Consider the following 19554-nt stretch of genomic DNA (forward strand, 5'->3'; position numbering starts at 1 on the left):
GGTAAGATGCTGTGTGAGGTGGAGAAAAGAATGGCAGGTCACTGAGTTTCCCTTCCTCCAAATCACTGCCCCTTCATTGGTTAGATTAGAGTACTTTATTTTATGTCAGTATTTCGAGCTTTTACCTAAAACTAGTACTTTTTTTTTTAATTAAAAAAATTTTTTTTTAATTGAAGGATGATTGCTTTACAGAATTGTGTTGGTTTCTGCCAAGTCTCAACATGAATCAGCCATAGGTGTACATATGTCCCCTCCCTCTAGAGCCTCCCTCCCATCTACCTCCCCAGCCCACTCCTCTAGGTTGTTACAGAGCCCCGGTTTGAGTTCCTTGAGTCATGCAGCAAATTCCCATTGGCTATCTATTCAAACTAGTATTTTGATGTGACTTGCCTTACTTTTTTTTTTGAACCAGTTCCCATTTGCACCCCAGTATGTAATAGTATTTAATTCAGCAAACATTTCAAGATCATCAATCCAAGGGACTGTGTGAAATACCACTCGCAGGTAATAGAGACACATAGCATGTCATCCTGGCCCTTACAGATTTTATATGAGTGAAGGAGACATGTGTCCACAGCTAACAATATACATCTCTTTAAAAGAAATAGGATTGGAAGAGAAATTTGGAGTGTAGTTGTCTCTCCTCCTTACTTATACGTGTACCTAACCTTTGAGACATGAATGACGTTTTAAAGAAGCAAATTGGTTTCTAAGGTGGATTGTAATCGCTTCTCAATGGGACATTTTGGTATTGTCTTTTTATTTCATTGAATGGCTGGTTCAGTTCAGTTCAGTCACTCAGTCGTGTCCGACTCTTTGCAACCCCATGAACGCCAGGCCTCCCTGTCCATCACCAAGTCCCGGAGTCCACCCAAACCTAGGTCCATTGAGTCGGTGATGCCATCCAACTATCTCATCCTGTCGTCCCCTTCTCCTCCTGCCCTCAATCTTTCCCAACATCAGGGTCTTTTCAAATGAGTCAGCTCTTCGCATCAGGCGGCCAAAGTATTGGAGTTTCAGCTTCAGCATCAGTCCTTCCAGTGAACACCCAGGACAGATCTTTAGGATGCACTGGCTGGTTAGATGAACTAAATGGAAGACAGTTGCACTTCTTCGGTTCTAGTTGTGTTTGCACCTTGGCTTTTACGTTACGTTTGGTCTTGCGCCGCGCTGACCTTCTTCTGCAGCTGACGGTGACCTCTGTCTCTCTCTGGCCCTCTCCCCGCCCTGCAGTCTTCCACCCCGTGGAGTGCTCCTACTGCCGCTGCGAGAGCATGATGGGTTTCCGGTATCGATGCCAGCAGTGCCACAACTACCAGCTCTGCCAGAGCTGCTTTTGGCGCGGCCATGCCAGCGGCCCCCACAGCAACCAGCACCAGATGAAGGAGCACTCCTCCTGGGTAACCGCTCTGTGTCTCAGTCTGTGTCCCCGGCGCTTATCTGTTTCATCGGCAACAGCACGAAGGGCTTCTTCCCTGGTAGATGCCTATCAAATAAGGATGTGGCATCATAAAATATTAACCCTGACTTTTATGATGGGGTTTGCAGATGTGTTGTGCTTCATCACTTGATTTGACAAGCAGAGTTGTTGTTGTTTGTTTGTTTTAACATTTTGCAACTTTGTATTCACATTAAATAATATATCACCAGCATCTTCCCTTGATAAGACATTTGCTTTCACAAAACTGAGCTTTGTTTTTACATCTGTGTTGTACGTATTAAAGATGTTCCAGAGTGTATTTTGTGCTTTTCTTGAGCATTTAGGGTTAATGTTGCAGTGCACATGCTTTTGATGAAATCTTTGTGCACATTCTAAATTATCTCATTAACATAAGTTCCCACAAAAAGCTAGCTGCATTATGAGGAAGATTTAAATTTCTTTTTTGCAAGCAAATTTTATTCATGCTTATAGGATTTAAATGTTGCAAAGAAAGCTGCATAAGGTGAGGTTAGATTTTTGACTCTTGAAAATTGGGAAAATACTGTATTTTACAGTTACCACATTGATAGCTCTTTCAAAAGTAGTCTTTTAAATAACAATATTTAGGTGGAGGTCAGTGTTTAACTTTTCTGTGTCGTGTTTATAAATCATGTAGCAAGTGTAGCATCAGTCATTTTTTTTCTTCCCTTCTTCCAGTTTATTTCCAGAGTTTAGAAAAATGCCATATTTTTATTTCCTAACAGTTGCTATAGCCTTGTTTTAAAACTTCTCCCTCTAGTTCTTGTTTGTTGATTGGTTGGTTGGTTTGCCAAAAGGTAGAAAAATATTTATGGTCATAAGTATAATTGTGGATCTAGGTTCTTTAGCCTGGGCATCATACTAAACTTTAAGTATTAGCTTCATTATTGGGGGCTGGGAGCAGGTCTTTTTTCTTTTAGTCTTCTTTACATCTTCTTTCTTTTTTCTTTCTTTTCTTTCTTCTTAAAACTCAACCAAGAAAAAAGCAAATAAGGGATTAGTTAAAAACCAAGAGCAAACTTTAATCAAGTGTTTTCTTTATTTCCTACATCTTTGATAATGTGTTAGAGATCATTTTTTTCTTAGATGGCTTTTCAGTTACAATTAAACCATAAAGTTTTGTTAAACTGAACCTCCTGTCCTGAGTCTTGTTGTATTGTAAATTCCAATTTTATTTTTGGTTGAGGAGACATTATTTTAAATTTTTTAAAAAGGCAAAGTGGGGGAAAACCATATAGTTTATTCTCTTTAATTGGCGAGAAAGGATTTATAGATTTTAAAATTGTTCCTTTTTCTTCAAGTTCAAGTATCCCATGCTGTTAATTGACTTTTTAGTATTTTTTGGCTGTTTCTTATTTAGAGTGTCACTCTTTACACTGAGATAGCTCTTTGCTATCTCAGAATGATTGGATTCTGAGTGTATCTACTGAAAACTCTCCTTCTAGATGTCAGGGCTAGGAGGATGAGGACCTTCTTTTTCACCTTGGTTTAAACTTACTCATTTAGCTAATTTATAACCCTTGTAGAAATGGGAATGTTACATTTACTTAAACATCAGTGACTGTTTGAATATTGCTTTATGATTTACAGAGCGGTTTTTCATACCTGTTGATCTATAGTATACCTAAAGTACAGAAATCACAAGTGAATTTTTAAATTTCTATTTGATCCTCACAACACTCTTGTGAAGTAAGTCTTATACCCATCTTTAAAAAATTTCAGTTTTGTTATTTTTTTCTAGTTTATTCATTCATTTTTGTGGTGTAACTTAAGATTTCAAGAAAATCAAGTGTTATCATCATACTTAATTTTGATGCTGGTGTCATAAGTGTATCAGTTCTGAATTTTGATGAGTATGTGCCTTACAATGGTAAATGCATCCTGGGAGGATCTTTTAGCAGTGTGTGTGTGTGTGTGTGTGTGTGTGTGTGTGTGTGTGTGTGTGTGTAAGTGTAACTTGTTTTTAAGATTGGGGCTCTGTGTGCAATGTTCTTATTCTTTGAGGAAGATATGGGTGAAATTTGAGGCTATTTGGGTAAAGAAGTTTCCACCTAAGAAAAAATATATAATCAGTTTAATGGTAATTTTTTTGAAATTTGTCCACTATATTTGTATTAATATTTTGAATGAATGTTTCTCTGTATGTTTACAACAGATGAATTTAGTGTGCATGAATTCCGTTGTAGATTGGATATGTGTAGTGTTGGTGCTTAGAATTTTTATTTTTCTAAGAGTTCTCTTTAATGTTTTATGTAATAACTATGCAGTATACTTCATTTTTCTTTTAGTCATCAATCCATTCTTTTACCTTTATTATAGAAAAGAAGTCATATGGTACCATACCTGTGATTCATTCTGTCCATTTATTATTTATTCAAAAGATATTTTTTGAGCATCTGCTATGTTCCAGGCAGTGTAAAAGGCTTATGAGATCTGTCTATGAACAAACCAGACAAAGACTCCTACCCTCAGTTCAGTTCAGTTGCTCAGTTGTGTCCGACTTTTTGTGACCCCCATGGACTACAGCATGCCAGGCTTTCCTGTCCATCACCGACTCCCAGAGCTTGCTCAAACTCATGTCCATTGAGTCGATGATGCCATCCAACCATCTCATTCTCTGTCACCCGCTTCTCCTCCTGCTTCAATCTTTCCCAGCATCAGGGTCTTTTCAGATGAATCAGTTCTTTGCATCAGGTGGCCAAACTATTGGAGTTTCAGCTTCAGCATCAGTCCTTCCAATGAATATCCAGGACTGATTTCCTTTAGGATTGACTGGTTTGTTCTTTTTGCTGTCCGAGGGACTCTCAAGAGTCTCCAGTACCAGAGTTCAAAAGCATCAATTCTTCAGCGCTCAGCTTTCTTTATAGTCCCAACTTTCACATCTATACATGACTACTGGAAAAACCATAGCTTTGACTAGACGGATCTTTGTCGGCAAAGTAATGTCTCTGCTTTTTAATATGCTGTCTAGGTTCGTCATAACTTTTCTTCCAAGGAGCAAACATCTTTTAATCTCATGGCTGCAGTCACCATCTGCAGTGATATTGGAGCCCCCCAAAATAAAGTCTGTTACTGTTTCCATTGTTTCCCCATCTATTTGTCATGAAGTGATGGGACTGTATGCCATGATGTTCGTTTTTTGAATGTTCGGTTTTAAGCCAGCTTTTTCACTCTCCTCTTCCTACCCTGATGGAGCTTAAATTTTAAGGGGTGTTAAAGAGACCACTAAGGCTTGCCAACAACCCTGTTTTCCTGTTCTTGCTGGGCACATATCTAGACTACATTTTTCAGCCCCTTTGTATCTAAAAGGACCATGTGAATAACTTTTACCAGGGGAATGTGATTAGAGTGATATGTGTCTTTCCAGAACAAGGCAGTTAATAGCTGGATGCCTTTTCTCTTTCTCTACCAGCTTAATGGAGAGAATTTCTTTAGGATCCAGAGAGGGTGAAACTATAAAATGTCTTAATGACCCAGAGAGGGTAAAACTATAAAGAGAATTTCTTTAGGACCCAGAGAGGGTGAAAGTATAAAATGAAAGGAAACTGGGTCTTTGAACAATGGGTGAGAAGAATATCCTGCCAGCCTGTGTGACTCTCATGGGAGCAAGAAAGAAACCTTGTATTAAGCCACTGAGGTTTTAGTTTTTGCTACAGTGGTTGATACTAGAAGTAGAGTTCTATTAAAACAAAACCTTTAAATTTATTTCATTGACTTAGCAGTCAGGTAGCACCCTGATGAGGACACTGACATTGGGGATGGGAAGGACAGAAACCCAGGTTCCGCAGAGATGACCAGTTTGGTAAATTTGTCATCCATGGTAACTTGGAAAACCTACCTCATGGCACGTTAACTCTTGGTCAAACATTGGAAAAGGTCACAGTGTGTGTTGACTTATTGTTAAGGTATTACGTGAAAGAGAGGAGTTAAGGAAAGAATTGGCTAGTTTTCAAACAAAAAAATGAAAGGGAATAGAGAAAGTTCTGAGAGTTGGGGCAGAGAAAGGAAAAGCAGACTAGAGAGTAGGAGATAAGAGTTGAGAGAGGCTTTGAGCATCAAAGACCTAGTAAACATTCTCAGTTGAAAAAAAGTGACCCTGTCCTGTGGCCAAGGTCAGATGAAGGGCGAGTCCATCAGAACTGCTGCTCTCACCAGAATTATCTTACTCCCACCTGCATAGCTTCTGATTTACTGGCTCCAGGATACACAGAACCTGGACACAGGCCGTTTTTGAAAGTTCCCCCAAGTGATTCTGTTTTGCAGCCAAAGTTGGAAACCGCTGACCTATTGTTTCATCTGGCCCCCATGTGGCTGCTGTTAGTTGAAAGCAAGAGTCATGGAGGCAAACGCATAAATCAGGATTGAGAATTTTGTCTGGGAAAGAACTTTGTGTGTGGTTTCTGGCACATGGAACTGACTGGAAACATATAGATCAAAGGCCTGCTAAGTTTTTGAGCGAATTATATTGGCAACAGAACCATGAGCCTGACTATTTGAGCTGTAAATGTAAAACTATTTAAGGACCCAGAACTTGTTCTGGAAGGAGGTGGGTTGTGAAGGTTTTACAGCCCCTTAGGAGGGCATGCCAGAGCCCAGCTGAACCAAGGAGGATATTGGATGAAGAAGAACCTTCTGGTCTTGCCCTGCTGTTGTATGTTGGGACTAGGGAGGGCAGGTGCAGATGACACGCCTGTTCAGTTCATCGGATGCAGCCTCAGGAACTGCACGTGGTCTTGATGAAGGAGAGTGTGCAAGAGTCAGAGGTCCTGCACTTGTAGTCTGATGTCCTGACTTAATGGGACTTTAGGTTTGCTTTTGGATAGTCGGGGAGGTTTGAGTGTATTCTCTGTGTAGCAGAAGAAAGATTAAAAGTGCTTACCAGTATCCGTGCTTTCCTTTTCTTCCTGGATCAGTTCAGTTCAGTTGCTCAGTTGTGTCCAGCTCTTTGCAACCCCATGCACTGCAGCACACTGGGCTTCCCTGTCCATCACCAACTCCCAAAGCTTGCTCAAACTCATGTCTATCGAGTCAGTGACGCCATCCAACCATCTCATCCTCTGTTGTCCCCTTCTCCTCCTGCCTTCAATCTTTCCCAGCATCAGGGTCTTTTCCAGTGAGTCACTTCTTCACATCAGGTGGCCAAAGTATTGCAATTTCAGCTTCAGCATCAGTCCTTCCAATGAATATTCAGGACTAATTTCCTTTAGGATTGACTGACTGGATCTCCTTGCAGTCTAAGGGACTCTCAAGAGTCTTCTCCAACACCACAGTTCAAAAGCATTAATTCTTCTGTGCTCAGCTTTTTTTATAGTCCAACTCTCACATCTATACATGAATGACTAGTGGAAAAACCATAGCTTTGACTAGATGGACCTTTGTTGGCAAAGTGATGTCTCCTGGGTGTATAACTAGATTATATAACCCATCCTTCTTGTAGCCAGATGGGCCATGGGACTAGTTCTTACCAATGGAGTTTGTTTGAAAGTGATATTAGGGTCAAGGTAGTTTACAGCAATTGTGTCTTCTCCAGTCTCTCTGTCTTTACCCTTCCCACTTCCTCTGTACATTTGCCCAGATGAAATGTAGTTTCATTCCTCTGTTAGTTCCCAGAGGCAGAGTCCTTAGATGAAAGGAGGCTGGGTACCTGGATGCCTGGATCAGAACCCGTCTGCCAGTTTATACTCTCACATGAGCAAGAAATCAGAAAAACGAATGAAGGGTAGGAGTGGGGAGAGTCTTAGAGGCCTTGCTGACAAAATGAGATTTGAGCAGTCTTAGATGTTTGCCTGCAGACATCTGGGAAGAGCAGGAGTTTTCAGTGTCATGGCTGTAGAGCAAGACTGTGCCTGAATTCAGGGAACAAAAAAAACCCAGAGTAGACAAAGTGGACAGAGCAAGGGGACAGTTGTAGGAGAGGAGGTCAAAGAGGTAACAAGGGCCTTGGTGGCCATTGTAAGGACTTCAGTTTTTACTCTGAGTGAAAGGAGGACTCTTTAGAGTTTTGAGTAGAAAAATAGCTTGCATTGATTTATATTTTTAAATGATCAGCCTGGATGCCATGTAAAAAGTGAACAGTGGAAGGAAAAGACAGAAGCAGGCCATTTTGGAGATGTAATTGCAGTAATTAAACAAGACATGATAGGATATTAGCAGTAGAGATAAAAAGAATTAGTAGTAGATAAAAAGAATTGAATTAAAATATATTTTATAAATCTGTCTCATGGGTTGAATGTGGCTTGTGAAAGGAAAGGAGTCCAAGGAAATGCTAAGATTTTGACCTAAATAGAAGGATGGAATTACCATCAGCTGAGATGGGGAAGGTATGGGCTAAAGATCATTTAACCGTGATAAAAAAAAAAACCCAAAAACCTACAAAAACACTATATCTAGAATACTTTAGAAGAGTCTTCCTCCAAATCTGAATCATTTAAATATGGCCATAAAAATTCTACTAAATATGATGCGTAGTTATTTGAATAAAGTTTTCCTTTTAAAAGTATAATTTAATAGAAAATATGATAGTCTCTGTGACTGAGTTAACCACTTAAATCCTCGTTCAGATCATAAGGCTGGGATGATTGACAGGAGCTGTCTCTGAATGGGTCTCTGAATGTGGCTTATGCTTTTCATGGCGTGGCTACTGTGTTTTAAGAGAGAACATCCCCGCAACGGGGAAGCAACGGGAGTACCAACGTGCCTGGAGTGCTGGGGAAAGCCACAGGGCCTTGTCTGACCTGGCTGTGAAGTTATATCATGATCCTCCACCATATTGTATTGGTCACAGTTGCTAAGGCTGGAGAAGGGACTTCATCTCTGATGATGGTGGGGTGGTGATAAAATTCATCACAGTGGAGCATGGGTGGCAGGAGAGATCCCTGCAGTTATGTTTGGAAAATACAGTCTGCCACCCAGAGGATAAAGCCTTACAATCTGAACAAGGATTTCCATCAGCCAAGGAGTCTATCAAGTTTTTCTACTAAATTAGTACAGTTTGGCGGCATTAAGTTTATTCATGTTGTTGTGCAGCCATCGCTGCCATCCATCTCTGGGACTTCTTCATCTTCCCAAACTGAAACTCTTAACTCTTTCGTGATATGCAAGGAGGATGGAGATACACAAGCCTGCTCCCACTCCTTGCCTTCCCCCCGCCTTATGTTCTGATCTCTGTGCATTCTGGTCTTCACTTTACCAAGAGAAATTTGACCAATTCCCATGTGGTCGTCACTTCACAGTAGGGAGTATGTGTGTGTGTACAAAGTACACTTGTACCACAGTACAGTTTGTTGGTAGAATGTCTTGGTAGAGGTAGTTACGTAACTTAGCTGAGGATATGGAAATTTCACCTTTCTTCCCACCAGGTGGCAGACTCCACCTCAGAACAAAGTTACTTATCCTACACTTGAAAACCTATACATGGCAAAGTATTGGATTTAACAACCTTTGTTACTATGATTGCTTGTTTTCTTTTTTGAGTAAATGTTAATGGGCAACTTATATATGTCCAGTGTAGTTGTTTGGGCAGTAATGATATTAAACCATTTACTTGAAGGAATCAGAGAAGCTTATGTTGTTATAGACTTGAAACAATTAAGACTGTTGACTTTTGTCAGAAGCAGTATTTCATTTTCATGTGATCAGTATACCTCTCCTCCCATCTCTAAAATTCTAAAAGATAGTATGTCTTCATGGAGGAGGAGGTATGTTTCTTGGCCATGCCCTTGTTTATTTCTAAATAGTTACATGTCATAGTTCAACAGCTACTTTGTACATAGTGCAAAACTAGGCAGGAAGACTATTTTTTACCTTTTTAAAAAAATCTTTATTATTTATTTTTTTGGTTGTACCACTTAACGTGTGGGATCCTAGTTCCCTGACCAGGGATCAGACCCAGGCTCCTTGCGTTGGAACAGTAGAGCTTTAATCACTGGCCCACAGGGGACATCCCAGGAGGACTATTTTTTAAAGGCATAAAACAGTATCCTCACTTTTAGCAGGTTATAGCAAGAGGTGAGATACACAGGTGAAGAAAATTGGTACAGAATCTAGTCCCTTAAGGCCAGTGCCCCATGCTTCTCAGAGAAACTGCTGAGACTTGCATACTGTGGCTTACACTCCTTGTTGACAGCAAGGAGATCAAACCAGTCAATCCTAAAGGAAATCAACCCTGAATATTCATTGGAAGGACTGATGCTGAAGCTCCAATCCTTTGACCACTTGATGCAAAGAGCCGACTCATTGGAAAAGACTCTGATGCCGGGAAAAATTGAGGGCAAGGGGAGAAGGGGGTGACAGAGGATGAGATGGTTGGATAACATCACAGACTCAATGGACATGAGTTTGAGGAATCTGAGGGAGATAGTGATGGACAGAGAAGCCTGGCATGTTGCAGTCCATGGGGTCACAAAGAGTTGGACATGACTTAGTGACTGAACAACAAAATGTTAAACAGTTGCCATTGAGCTGACAGTTGCACTCCTAGGTAGAAATTGAGAATTCTCCTTTGAGAATTGAAGTTACTCTGTCCACACAAAAGCTTGTACATGAATATTCATAGAGACAGCATTCAAAATACCTAAAAAGTGGAAATAGACCCAAATGTCTGCCAACTGATGAACAGATAATCAAAATGTGTTATGTCAACATAATGGAATATTACTAGGCAACAAAAAGTAATGAAGTACTGATGCATGCTAAAACATGGAAGAACCCTTGAAAATATGTAAATGAAAGCAGCCAAACATAAAATGGCACATAGGGTATGATTCCATTTATATGAAATGTCCACAATAGGCAAATACATAGAGACAAGGTAGGTTAGTGGAGTGGGGAAAAAGAGTACTGAGTTTCTTTTGAGGGTGAAAAAAAGATCTTCTGAAATGAGATATTAGTTTTGGTTAACAACTCTTTTGAATATATTTTTAAAAAAACCCACTGAATTGTGACTTTAAAAAGGTGAGTTTTATGATATGTGAAATATGTATGTCAATAAAGCTGTTAAAAATTGGTCAGGGAAAGTTTTTCTTAAGAAGTGACATTTGAGCTGCGATTGGAATGACTAACTTGAGGTTGGTGGTTATGAATTCAGAGTCAGACCAGTTGGTGTAGTTGTGTATTTTACTTCCGCCCCCTCAATGTTTGAGAAGCAGAGTAGGTAGAGTTGGTGTTTTGACAAAGGAGTATGACAAAGGAAGAGAGCTGGTGAGAGAGGTTGGAGAGTATGCAAAGAAATGATTGTAATAATGGGCATGGCGTGCAAGTTGGTTAAAGAGAGAAACGAGACTGTGAGGAGGATAAGGGACTGGGAGAAGGTGGTAGGTCCAATGAAGTTTAGGTCCCACTGGTGTTGAAGTATTGTTGGAGGAAGGACACTGGAAGGAGTGAAAGAAAGATAGAAGCTGGTGTGAGAGTAGGGTACTTGACTCGAGATTTTAGATAATATACGACAATTGGTAATACAGCGTTCTAGAACAAGACTTGAAACTGGTGGCTGATACAGAGTGGAGGACAGGTTGTTGTAGGAGAGTTCAGGGAAGACCGGTGTATAGGTTTCTTAAAGTGGCTGTAGCAAATTACCACAGATGTGGTGGCTTAAAACAAATTTATTCCATCACAATTCTGGACACCATGATCTTTTATTTTATTTTAAAATTTATTTTATTGAAGTGTAGTTGGTTTACAATGTTGTGTTAATTTCTACTGTACATCAAAGCGATTCAGTTATATATATATATACACACATATTCTTTTTCATGATCTTTTTCACTATGGTTTGTCACAGATTATTGAATATAGTTAGAGCTTCCCTGGTGACTTAGCATTAAAGAATCTGCCTGCCAATGCAGGAGATGTGGGTTCAATCCTTGGGTTGAAAAGGAAATGGCAGAATGGAGAAGGAAATGGCCACTCATTCCAATATTCTTGCCTGGGAAATCCCATGGACAGAGAAGCCTGTCCATGGTGGGCTACAGTCCATGGGGTCACAAGAGTCAGGAACAACTTAGCGACTAAATGACAACAAAAAATTGAATCTAGTTCTCTATGCCATACAGTAGGCCCTTGTTTATCCCTTCTGTATGTAATAGCTTGCACCTACTAACTCCAGACTCCCAATCCATCCCTCCCTCACCTCCTCCTTGGCAAGCACAAGTCTGTTCTCTGTCCATTGACACTACAGTGTGAAATCAAGGTGTGAGCAGGGCCACACTTCCTCTGGAGGCTTCGGGGAAGAATCCATTTGTGTTAGGGTTCTTCCGAGAAACAGAATCAGTAGGGTTTACGTTTATATAAGAAGTGATTTATTATAAGGAATTGGCTCATGGCAGCAACAGAAGCTGACAAGCCCCAAAATCTGTGGGAAGAGGCAGAAAGCCAAGAACCCAGGAGAGCCAAGGATGTAGTTCCAGCTTGGGTCTGAAGGTGTGAGAACCAGAACTAATAATGTAGATCTGTGTCTGAAAGGCCTAGAGGTGTGAGACCCAGGAAGAACAGATGTTGCCATTCAAGTCCAAAAGCCAGAAAACCCAGTGTCCCAGTTTAAAAGAATTCTCTTACTTGAGGGAGGGTCAGACTTTTTATTCCATTCAGGTCTTCAACTGATTGGATGAGGCCCACCCACTTAGAAAGAGAAATCTGCTTTACTCAGAATACCAATCTGTGTGTTGATCTCATCCAACAACACCCTTACAGGAGCACTGAAAGTACTGTTTGTTTGCATGTCTGGGCGCAAACAATTGCGCATAGATGAGTTGACACACAAAGTTAGCCATCATGCTCTTCTTTGTCTCTTCCACTTTTGTGGCTGTTGTCATTCCTTGACTTGTGGCTGCCTCACCCCAGTCTCTCCTCCTTGGTCACAATGACCTCTTCCTCTTCTCTGTCTTCTCTGTGTGTCTATCTTATAAGGATACATGTAATTGCATTTAGGGCCCATCCAGATAATCCAGGATAAATGTTTCCTTCCCAGATCTTTAACTCAGTTACCTATTTTGCCATAGAAGGTAATATTTGCTCTTCTGACATATTCTCAGGTTCCAGAGGTTAGAATTTGGCCATATTTTTTGAGGGGCTCACCATTCAATCAACCACAGTAGTGTTTGGGAAAGGTCAACTATGTGGATGTTGAAATGAGTAAGAATTACGGCAGTAATATTGAACTCCACTAGAGAGGGATATTCAGGGTTTTGGTAACATGAAATTCACGTCATGATCGCATGAAATTCAAAAGTAGGGTTTTAAGGAAAAGGGGAGAAAATCTGAGAATAGCTATCAGGTTCCAGGAGGACATCTCCCCCTCACCCCCACTGGAGATCCAGCTGTTTGAGGGATGTGAGAGAATAAGCGGCTGCCACTTGAATAGCTACAGAAGAAGCCAAGCCTTCGGGGAAAGCCAGGTTTCCTAGGAGAGCAAGAAGGTGAAAGTAAGACTCAGAGGAGAGGATCCTCAGACAGAGAAGGGGTTTTGCTGATGGTAGACTTGCAGACAAGTTGAAGGATTTGAGAGTGGAGGGTTAGTAGGAGATGGGGTCTTGTGAGGCTGTGCAGAACCCTATGAAATGAAAGTCCAAGTGGGGACTCGAGTCTCTCATGAAACAGGTGTAACCTGTGATAAAGGTTGCACTGAAATTAGCCCGTCTCCTAGGCAGATCATGGTGCTGCTGATGTGAGTATTGTTGGGAGAGGGTCTTGCCAGAAGCACATAGACCTCTGGGTTACCCATCTTTTTTTTTTTTTCTTATGCAATTTAAAAAATTTTATTTATTTTTAATTGAAGGATAATTGTTTTACAGTATTGTGTTGGTTTCTGCCAAACATCAACACGATCAGTCATAGGTACATATTTGTCCCCTCCCTTTTGAACCTTCCTTCCTCCCACCTCCCTCCCCATCCCACCTCTGTCGGTTGTTACAGAGCCCCACTTTGAGTTTCCTGAGTCATGCAGCAAATTCCCATTGGCTCTCTATTTTACATGTGGTTATGCATGTTTCCATGATACTATCTCCATGCATCCCACCCTCTCCTTCCTCCTCCGCCATTCATAAGTCTGTTCTCTACGTCTGTGTCTTGATTGTCCTGCAGATAATTTCATCAGTACCATCTTTCTAGATTCCATATATGTGCATTAGTATACAATATTTGTTTTTCTCTTTCTGACTTATTTTACTCTGTATAATAGGCTCAGATTCATCCACCTCATTAGAACTGATTCAGATGCATTCTTTTTTATGGCTGAGTAATATTCCATTGTATATATGTACCACAGCTTCTTTATCCATCCATCTGTCGATGGACATTTAGGTTGCTTCCATGTTCTAGCTATTGCAAATAGTGCTGCAGTGAACATTGGGCTGCATGTGTCTTTTTCCATTTTGGTTTCCTCTGGTTACATGCCTAGTAGTAGAATTGCTGGGTCACATGGTGCAACAAAAGCAGTTCCAAGAGGGAAGTTTATAGCAATTCAGTCCTACATCAAGAAACAGGAAAAGCACTGAATAGACAACCTAACTTTACACCTAAAACAACTGGAAAAAGAAGAAGAGAAAAAACCCAGAGTTAGCAGAAGGAAGGAAATTATAAAGATCAGAGTGGAAATAAATGAAAAAGAAAGAATAGTAAAAATTAATAAAACTGAAAGCTGGTTCTTTGAGAAGGTAAACAAAATTGACAAACCTTTAGCCAGACTCATCAAGTAAAAAAAGAAGAATCAAATCAACAAAATTAGAACTGAAAAAGGAGAGGTTAAAACAGATGATGCAGAGATACAAAGGATCATAAGAGACTATTATGGGTTCCTGGCTTTATTCCCTTTCATGGGGGTGTGAAGACCTGGGGAGATGTGACCTGAAGTTCTCCTGATGGCAGCTACACTGGCTGCTTCATTGACCAAGGGCTTCCTTCTGAAATTATGAATTTCTTGGGCCCTCCAAGAGGTAAAAGGAGTAGGCTGACAGCATGTATCAGCAACTTCAGTGGGTTGAGTGGGATGTTTTACCTATTGCTCTTTGTAGCATCTGAACATTGCCCCAATCTGCTCTGATATTTGGATGCACTATGTATTCTTAAACCCATTTATAACTGCAGAAGTGCTGAGTGAAAGCAGAACACTTGAAATGGACCCAGGTGTTTAAAAAGATGGATACTTATTCAAGAAAGTATTGGTGTGTAGTTTATGAAATAATAAGGCTTTTTTTTTTTCAACTAGACTGATTATTTTTAGAACAGAAATGACAGGGAGGTTTTCCATTGCAAAGAAATGTATGACTTAACTGAAACCAAGCAGTTCTTCAAGTGAGCGGTTTCCTCTGGCAGTCATCTCACCCGCAGCCCTTTCTCCAGCGTTTGATCTCTTTTGATTCTTACAAGTGGCCACCAGAGCCAAACTGGAGAATGTGTATCCTGCTTCCATGTGTAGAGAGAATTAGAGGAATCTGTAGGACACAATAGTGTGAATTGTTGGTCTGTTTCTGCATTAACTCAGATCTATCAGTGATGATTGCCAGTGTGTCTAATACATTCTGAGATCTGTAGAACTGTTTCTCTAAATACACTTAAACATGTGTATTGTATATTTATCACCTTTTATCTCCACTTAATGACTACAAAATGTCCAATTATGAAACTTTGATTATCTACAATAAACCCATATTTTCATGAGTTCCACCATGAAAAGGAACCCATATTGTGTGCAGCATGCTTTCCTGAGCTGCTTTTCTCTTTTTTTTTAATTGAGGTACAGTTGATTTACGATATTATATTCATTTCAGTTGCACAACACAGTGTTCAGTAAGCTGTCTCTTCTTCTCTTGCTGCGACCTCTGAGTGTTTTCACATCGTTCCGGGTTTTAGATGACCCTCCCCACCCACCCTCCAGCACTTACAGATTTTTGCAGTTCTGAATTCCAGCCCAGGCTTCTGGTCCAGGTTAAGACTCCTGTATTCAGTGGCCCTGTAGACATTTCTATCTTGAAGTCTTACTAGCTCTTCTGTCAACAGATGGTTCTAATAATTTTTTCAGTCTATTTTCTTTTTTAAAAAGTTTTACTTATTTATTTTTGGCCGTGCTGGGTCTTCGTTCCTGCCCGGGCTTTTCTTTAGTTGTGGTGAGCAGGGGCTTCTCTCTAGTGGCGGTGCATGGGCTTCTCATTGCAATAGCTTCTTTTGTTGCCGAGCATGGGCTCTTGGGTGCGTGGGCTTCAGAAGTGGCTGCGTGTGCGCTTAATAGTTTCAGCCCCTGGACTCTAGAGCACAGGCTCAGTAGTTGTGGCACAAGGGTTTAGGGCTTAGTTGCTCTGCAGCATGTAGGATCTTCCCTGACCAGGGATCAAACTCTTGTCTCTTGCTTTGGCAGGCAAATTCTCTACCGCTGAGCCACCAGGGAAGCCCCAGTCAATTTTCTTAGACTTCTAAGTAGATAACTGTATTGCCTGTGGGAAACAGTAACAATCATTTCCCAATAGTTATACCTTTATTTTTTTAACCTTTGTTTTGGCAAGAACTTCTGGATCAGCACTTCCCAAAATTGCCTGAAAAGAATCAGCTGGGCAGCTTGTTTTAAATATACAGAGTACTAGGTCTCTGCCCTTGGGAGTTTTAACTTAGTAGGTTTGGGTTGAGGCAGAGAAATCTGTTTTATTTTTAAATAAATACCATAGGAATTTCTAAATCTTCAGATAATGTTGGGAAACATCATTTCAGAGCTAATATTTTAATAGTGGTGATAGTCTTTGGTGCTCGGCTATGGAGCATCTATATCACATATGATGTTAATTGACTTCTGGTTCTGTTCCTGCCTTCACCTGTGGCATTGTCTGTGACAGCCTTTGGAGATATTGTGTGCCCAGGTGTCAGTGGGCGGTCTCAGCCAGGCAAAGAACTTTCTGCCCTGATTATCATTCCATAAGCATTTCTAGTACCTGTTCTGCTTCAGGCTGCAGAAAGTGCTGCCATACGAAGAAGCACACGGTGGGTCTTATTGGTTTTCTGACCTTCATGCCTTCTCTAACCTCCACCCTGCCTTTCGCGGGACTCTGGATGCCTGTGAAACTTTTTCCATAGTACACTTGTGTGCTGCTGCTTTTTTGTCTTAGCTGACTAGACCCTTCGTTTGCCCAAAGCTGAAGTATTGGTCAGAGTTCTCCTTCCTCATCCTACCCTGACATGCAGTCTGTTACTGCACGTGAGTCAGAGAACTGTCTGTTCCGTATATGCTAGGAGCAGCGTCTAAATCAGAGATGGTTTATAACACACTGGGGTTTTATCTTGTGTTAATGGAGTAATGTTCTGAAAGCTTCTATAGTTGTGTCTTTGGACAGGGACTTTTAGCTATAGCTGGGACTTTTAGCTATAGCTCATAGATAGCGCTGTGATAGTGTTGAACTATTTCCAATTCTTATCCTACCATATTTTCTTACTTTTATGTCTTTGAATCTGTTGTTCTAGCTATGTTTGTCTCCTCTCTTCCTCATCTTCCCCAGTTTCCCATGCCAACTTCTGTTCAGCCTCTGAGATTCAGCGCAGCCGTTGCCTCTTTTCCTGAACCCCAAGCTGATTTACGTGTCTTTTCATGCTCTGCTATGGCATACTGAATAGAAGGCACTTATGCTATTGTAATTATCTGTTCACTTGTCTGTATATTCTATTAGCTTGTAAGTCCTTAGTATGTTGCTAGCCTGTATACCCCAAGTGTTTGTTAAAGAACTTTATAAAGTTGGCATCTCCCACTTGTTCCAGTTTTTAAACTACTTTTGATCATGAGAATGTTCATTTTGTCTTCCTTGACTTGCAAAAAGTGTGAGAGATTGATAATGTCCAATTTTGGCAAGAATGTGGAGAAGAGAACTCGGTAGAAGTATGAACTGATACAACACTTGAAAGATAAAATTTTAAATGCATATAACCCTTGACCCAGCAATTCTCCATATAGGAATTCTCCCACAAAGACTCTTGCACCAAGTATATCAGGGTTTAGGTATGAAGAGATGATCAAAATATCCAACAGTAATGAAATGGTGAAATTTATTATGGTATATATATATGTGTGTGTGTGTGTATATATATAATTATAGCTATGGAATTCTGTGTAATAGTCAAAATAACTGAACTAGATATGTATGTTCAGATATGGAAAGAGGTCCATAATATATATTCATTTTCATCCTTCCTCAGAAATAACCTCTGCTTTGAATTTAGTGCTTAACACTTCCGTTCATATTTTTGTATTTTTATTACACATGTGTGTGTGACCATTAAAACATATAGCATTATTTCTCATATTTTTCAATTTATTTTTTATTGAAGGATAAATGCTTTAGAGAATTTTGTTTTCTGTCAAATCTCAACATGAATCAGCCATAGGTATACATATATCCCCTCCCTTTTGAACTTCCCTCCCACCTGCCTCCCCATCCCACCCCTCCAGCCCGACACAGAGCCCCTGTTTGAGTTTCCTGAGCCGTACAGCAAATTCCCACTGGCTATCTATTTTACATATGGTAATGTAAGTTTCTGTGTTACTCTTTCCATACATCTCACCCTCTCCTCCCCCTCCCTATGTCCATAAATCTATTCTCTACATCTGTTTCTCCATTGCTGCCCTGTAAATAAATTCTTCAGTACCATTTTTCTAGATTCTGTATATTGACTTCATCAGAATAGCATCAACCTGTGGCTTCTTTTGTTCACCTACATTGTTTATAAAATGATCTCCATACTGGTATGGTTATTTTCAATGCCGTATATAATTCAGTTCTGTTAATACACCACATTTAATTTATTCTCTTATTGACTGACATTCAACCTGTTTCTACTTTTCCAAACAAAGCTTTAGTGGATTTTCTGGTACAGGTCATCTCATGCAGCCCAGAGAGTTTTTCTATGGTATAATTCTAATAGTGGGATTCCTGAGTCCAGAAGAGTGTTATAACTTATTTATGCTTAACGTAGCAGTTGTTGGTACTCAAGGGTACCCCTCCCAATCCCAGGGTTGATGTGTGTGCAACCATAAATACTATATTGGCTCTTGTGGTGCACATAGAAATGTCAGTCTGTTGATGTTGAATTCCAGCAAATCTGTATAATTTTTTTTTTCCTGAAAAGGAAACTGTTTGCTGCTCAAGCCAGGTTCTCCTTTTCTTTACACAACTCCAACCTCAGCTCTTACTGAGCCAGTTGAAATAGCAGTGGTTCCTTTTTTATGGGTCAAGAGATAGTAATTTATAAGCATGTTTCAGAAGCCATATGTGAACTAATTACTTTTTATTCTACCTAGATATAGTCTCATAAGTGAGAAACAAGGGCAGGAAAGTATTGCTCTTCAGGATAGGAGTAGCATTTAGGGTGTTCTTGCTTGGAAGTAGTTGATATGGGCAGCTGAGAGGGGCTCAGAGCAAGTGACAGAGTGATACAGGTGATACAGGTGTCTCAGGCAGATGTAGTATACATAGGACCTTGGATTGGAGAGGCAGAGGTGCGTGGTGAATTCTTGGAGAACAGGGATCCTGTGTTCATAAGACTAGCTACAAAGCTTTTCCATGAGGTTGGCACCTTCTGTCCCTTCCTTCACTCTCACTGAAAACAAGTCCTGCTTCTCCCTTTCAAGTAAGCATGAGCACAGATAGGATAGATTGTCTCAACAAGGAGCCTTGACTACAAAGATGAGCACTTCATTAAAAATCACCAGAAACAGCTATGCAAAGGAGATAGCAGAAGCGTTTATTTTGGACATAGAATTCGTAGAACAAGTGGAACTAGATTTTAAAATTGTATAGTTGAACTCTTGGAGAGAGATGAACAGTTTTTAAAACATTAACTATTTTTGACTGCATTGGGTCTTTGTTGCTACTAGAGCAGGCTTTTTCTAGTTGTGGTGAGCAGGGGCTATTCTTCATTGTGGTGCTTGGGCTTCTCAGAGTGGTGGCTTCTCTTGTTAAGGAGCATGGGCTCTAGGTGTATAGGCTTCAGTAGCTGTAGCAGTCCATGGGGTCGTGAAGAGTGGAACACAACTGAGCGACTTCACTTTCACTTTTCACTTTCATGCATTGGAGAAGGAAATGGCAACCCACTCCAGGGTTGCCTGGAGAATCCCAGGGATGGTGGATCCT

At 40.4% G+C, this 19554-nt stretch overlaps 1 protein-coding gene across 14 annotated transcripts in view; it reads left to right on the forward strand.

Annotated features, from left to right (window-relative positions):
• DTNB (dystrobrevin beta) overlaps positions 1-19554 on the forward strand; it is a 233742-nt gene that overhangs the window by 85803 nt on the left and 128385 nt on the right. For all 14 annotated transcript variants that reach the window (XR_006269517.1, XR_006269516.1, XR_006269518.1 and 11 more), the window contains exon 8: positions 1234-1400. Coding sequence is in view for 11 of the 14 variants with exons in the window: in XM_043469166.1 (XP_043325101.1) it covers positions 1234-1400 (167 nt within the window). In the remaining 3 variants the exon portion in view is untranslated. The remainder of the gene's footprint in view (positions 1-1233; positions 1401-19554) is intronic.

Source organism: Cervus canadensis, chromosome 5, assembly GCF_019320065.1.
Source record: "Cervus canadensis isolate Bull #8, Minnesota chromosome 5, ASM1932006v1, whole genome shotgun sequence".
NCBI classification, from domain to species: Eukaryota; Metazoa; Chordata; class Mammalia; order Artiodactyla; family Cervidae; genus Cervus; species Cervus canadensis.